Raw genomic sequence first — 4,339 nt, forward strand, 5'->3', positions numbered from 1 at the left:
AAGACTGCATTTGCACCCCAGCACAATTGTTTTCCTTCTTGTTTTTTTTTAAATGTTTTGTGAAATACTATTACTTAGTTTAAATTTTAGGACAGTTATCATCCTTAGTTAATTAATCCTAAATGCATTTTTTTTAATTTGTCATCAAAAAATGATAATGTTTTAGGAAACAAAGCATTTGAATGCACGGTATGCGGAAAAGGATTGGCTCGTAAAGATAAATTAACTATACATATGAGGATACACACAGGTAATATATTTGCTTGTTTAATACATGTAATGAATCCGTATGATATTACAGTACTACAACTTTTATAAGTCACGTCGGGAAAACTCTCATGCGCAGAAAAGTACAATCTAACGCCGACTAAAAGCGAATGTACACTAATGAAATACAGACCTTATTGCTTGACGCTAAGATTTTAAATATAAGACCAACAGAGACGCGTGCTATCTTGCTCATAATACGCGCATGCTAAACATGGAACGTAGGCAACAACCAATAGCGGATGGACGCGCGCTATGATTGGGTGAAATATTTTCGCGCCATTCAAAAATAAGATTTCAGCGTAACTTGTAAAAATGGCAGTACTGTAAACTCATAAGCCTGGCATATTTATTGAAAGTATTTTTGTTTTGCAGGAGAAAAGCCCTACGTTTGTGAAGTATGTAATAAGGCATTTGCAAGGAGAGATAAATTAGTGCTGCATATGAACAAATTAAAACACATAACGCCGTCAAACATAGCACCTCTTGGTAAACGGACTATTACTATACCTCGTACGTTTTATTTACTTTCACGTTATTTTATGACGATTAGTTTACCTACTTTTTCATTTTCCGTGCTCTTTACCTTAGTGATTCACCCACAGAAGCGGAGTACACTATTACTTATTTTGTGATAATGGTGCAACTTTAAAGTGTCTTGTAAATTGTTTGTGTAGAGATAGTTTACATCCTGGAAATCGAAGAGTTCATGGGATTCTAAAAAACCTACGAACGAAGTCGCGGGCATCATCAAGTTTTATAATACATACTTAATCATCTAATAAACCTACAATATCTGACATAATCTCAAATTATTAGATTAAATAACTTTAATTAATTACCTTCTTTGCAGCACTGAAATTAGACGACGTAAAACCGCAGCTAACGAAACAAGAAGATACAAAACCGAGTCAAGCGGAAATAGCAGCAGTGGCACAGCAGCAGCAGCAACAACAGCAACAACAACAACAACAGCAGCAGCAGCAGCAGCATCCCCACCAGCAGCCAATCCAGGTCTGCCAGGTACCTGGACACAACTTTACGGTAAGTCCCATTGAGTTATCAATTATTACATTTAGGTTTGCGGTTGATCATACCTACGTGTAATCATATAGAAACTAGAAAGCAGTGATAGGTGGTTGGAGCGTGCAGCGCGCTTGTCTAAAATACCTTAAAAGATAGAAGCCTATACGCTGTATAGGCCTACTGTACCTATAAATTAAGTATATCAGTATACAGTACAAAATTAATACATTTTTATTGTTGTGTTATTGTTATATGGCTATTATTTATTTTAGACCTAATAAACGATAAATTTCAGGATACTTTCATAGTTTTTATCAAGATGGTGCAAAAACTGAACTCGTTAAATTTTTATCTTTCTAATTTCCTTAAAAAGTAGTGGTTTTTTGTGATAGAAATAAAAAAACTGATTCAATCTCATTTTATCATATAAATGTAAATTCACTTAATTTCGGCTACCAAATTTCTTATGAAAATTGAGGCTTTCAATAATGTGTATCAATTGAAAAGTAAAACGCAAAAATAACTAAATGTGGTCGTATTTTCTAGAACACAAACCTGGTCCACACGAGTGCAGCGAGCGCAGCAGTGGCGGCAGCGACGGCTGGCATGGTAGTGTCCTGGTCGTGTGAACTATGCGGCAGACTGTTCGCCACCAGGGACGAGTGGAGCGCGCATGCCAAGTCCCACTTGCCAGACAACAAACTACTGCAGGACAAGATGCAACAGGTCACGCAACATCAGGTAATTACAACACAAGCTTCTGGCATGAGAGTGTCTTGATAGGTCACCTGGAATGTGTGGAAGACTGCCTACTACCATGGATAAGTGAAGCATGTATGCCAAGTTACACTTGCCAGATAACAAACTATCGCGGGACAAGGTGCAACAGGCCACGCAACATGAGGCATAATTATATGGGTGGTACTAGTGGTATTCAATGATTATGTGACACATCACTAGCAATGAAAATGCCCATAATAAAGATTTAGTAAATATTACTATATTTCTATTAACAACGAGAAGGTAAATAGAGATATACGGTTAGACAACGCATGCACATCGGTTTCTATACTACAACCACATTGGTTTTACACCTAAATTCACGTAAAAGATCACAAAACGGTACGACACATAAGATCGCGTAAATAATGCCACGTGCGTCGCGCGGACAGGCGACACGCGCTCCGCGTCGAGTTCGAGTTTCGAGTTACTGTTCGAGTAATGTAATTAGGTCAACGCTTGCACCTCGCGGCCGGTTTTTTATGCCTATCTAATTTTGTAGTGCAGGCAAATGATTGACGATTGCGGTGTCGACAAACTAGTCTATAAAATAGATGAGATGTTGTGTGTATGTTTATATTATGTGTTTAAATGATATGTGTGTGTGGTGTAATGTAGCCCACAATTACAATAAAGACTTCTGACATGGTCATCTAAACTGTGTGGAAGACTGTCCACCAGTGATGAATGGAGCACGTATGCCAAGTCTGATTTTCCAGATATAAATCACTGCAGGCCAAGGTGCAATAGGCCAAGCAATATCGGGTGATTACAATAAAAGCTTCTAACATGGTGCCTAGTATATTGGTCGCCTAAATTGTGCGGAAGAGTGTCCGCAACTTTGGCACACCATGGAACAGTGGAGCGCTAATGCTTAGCTCTACTTTTGAAAAAAAGACCCAGATTGCCAGTCAGGTGTTTCGATAGTTAGATTTAACTGTATAATAAGTAGTCCCTCACGAAGAAATGCGTTTAAAAGATAATTTTAATACTTAGCTCAGAATTATATTAAATTAAACCTAAAATTCCAGCAGGATAAAGTCCACCTCACAAACCAGGAGAAGCTCCAACTACTGCACCATCACAACCAGAACCAGCAGATACTGAACGGTCACGGTATAGCCACAGCTTCAGTCTCCACTGCGACCGTCGTGAACGAGGGGGGAGGAGGTGGAGCGTACTTCACACACGGGCACACGCACTACGCGCCTGAGAGACAGCACACGCACGCACATCACCTCTGTCTCATGTGTCGACAAGAGTTCGCCGGTAAAGCGGAGTTCATGTTCCACGTCAGAGGACATTTCGAAGGTAAAGTGAGTGATATCGCGGCCGCTGACGTGTTGGCTCGTTCGTTAGTGGACAATTCCGGCCTGTGCACCTGAGCCACGCCAACGCCCATCGCATTCCAAGACGCTTGCGGGAAGGGCACGTTGTTGCACGACGACACGATAATGTTGAAGTTTTGAGACATAAGTGACATTTGCGACGAGCTCGCAAATCTGTTGGCTGATAAACAATAAATAGTATCTTAATTATGAAATGCAGCGAATTGACAAAAGTTAACGTTAATGTAAATGAACATTGTTCTCTTCTAATTAGTTAATTATGTGTTCTTTGTTTGAAATTAATGAATATTACTGAAGATTTTAATTAATAGAACGATCGTGGGAATATAAGATATGCCAATTAAAAAATTAAGTTTTGTAAACAGTATTTTTCGAGCCTTGTTTTTGTAAAATTCCTGAAGGACGTGGGAAATGAGGAAGTGCTTGAAAAAATTGAACCTGCTAATAGGTTCGCAAGTACTTACCTTTTTTTATATATTATTGTTATGATTCTCAATTAATATTAATTAAAGTTTTATTTATTACTTTATATTCAAATGGTATAATATTAGCGAATATTTAAATATGTTTCGATGTAAAAATAAAAAGGTGAAGCAATTTTCTCGAAAAACTTAATCCATTAGCATACCTACTCGAGTAATGCAAGCCAACGTATAAACTGTCACCTTAATTCAAGCACCTCCACAATATTTCTACGGCCTCTTAACTAGGTAAGTATAATATGTATAGTAAAAAACTCAACTGTTGCATTTTATGATTTTAAGGAAGCAAAATCGAGCTGAAATTATAAGTAGGTATGTACCTTGAATAATGGTCAGGTTTAAACACTTCATTTCAAAATTTATAGGTCTAAGTCATAAAACTATTTTTATAAAGCTTGTAAAAATATGTTTTATATTAATTTCTAATGGTCCAAT

At 37.7% G+C, this 4,339-nt stretch overlaps 1 protein-coding gene across 5 annotated transcripts in view; it reads left to right on the forward strand.

Moving 5' to 3' along the window:
• Window positions 1–3,878, forward strand: part of LOC117984242 (uncharacterized) — an 18,564-nt gene extending 14,686 nt beyond the window's left edge. For 4 of the 5 annotated variants that reach the window (XM_069500053.1, XM_069500055.1, XM_069500054.1 and 1 more), the window contains 5 exons: window positions 167–250; window positions 643–780; window positions 1,121–1,311; window positions 1,840–2,034; window positions 3,105–3,878. In XM_069500053.1, coding sequence (XP_069356154.1) covers window positions 167–250; window positions 643–780; window positions 1,121–1,311; window positions 1,840–2,034; window positions 3,105–3,458 — 962 coding nt within the window. In that variant the 3' untranslated portion in view covers window positions 3,459–3,878. The remainder of the gene's footprint in view (window positions 1–166; window positions 251–642; window positions 781–1,120; window positions 1,312–1,839; window positions 2,035–3,104) is intronic. The other variant, XM_069500057.1, reaches the window with a different exon arrangement.
• Window positions 3,879–4,339: the final 461 nt, after the last annotated feature.

Source organism: Maniola hyperantus, chromosome 8 (genome assembly GCF_902806685.2).
Source record: "Maniola hyperantus chromosome 8, iAphHyp1.2, whole genome shotgun sequence".
In the NCBI taxonomy this organism is placed as follows: domain Eukaryota; kingdom Metazoa; phylum Arthropoda; class Insecta; order Lepidoptera; family Nymphalidae; genus Maniola; species Maniola hyperantus.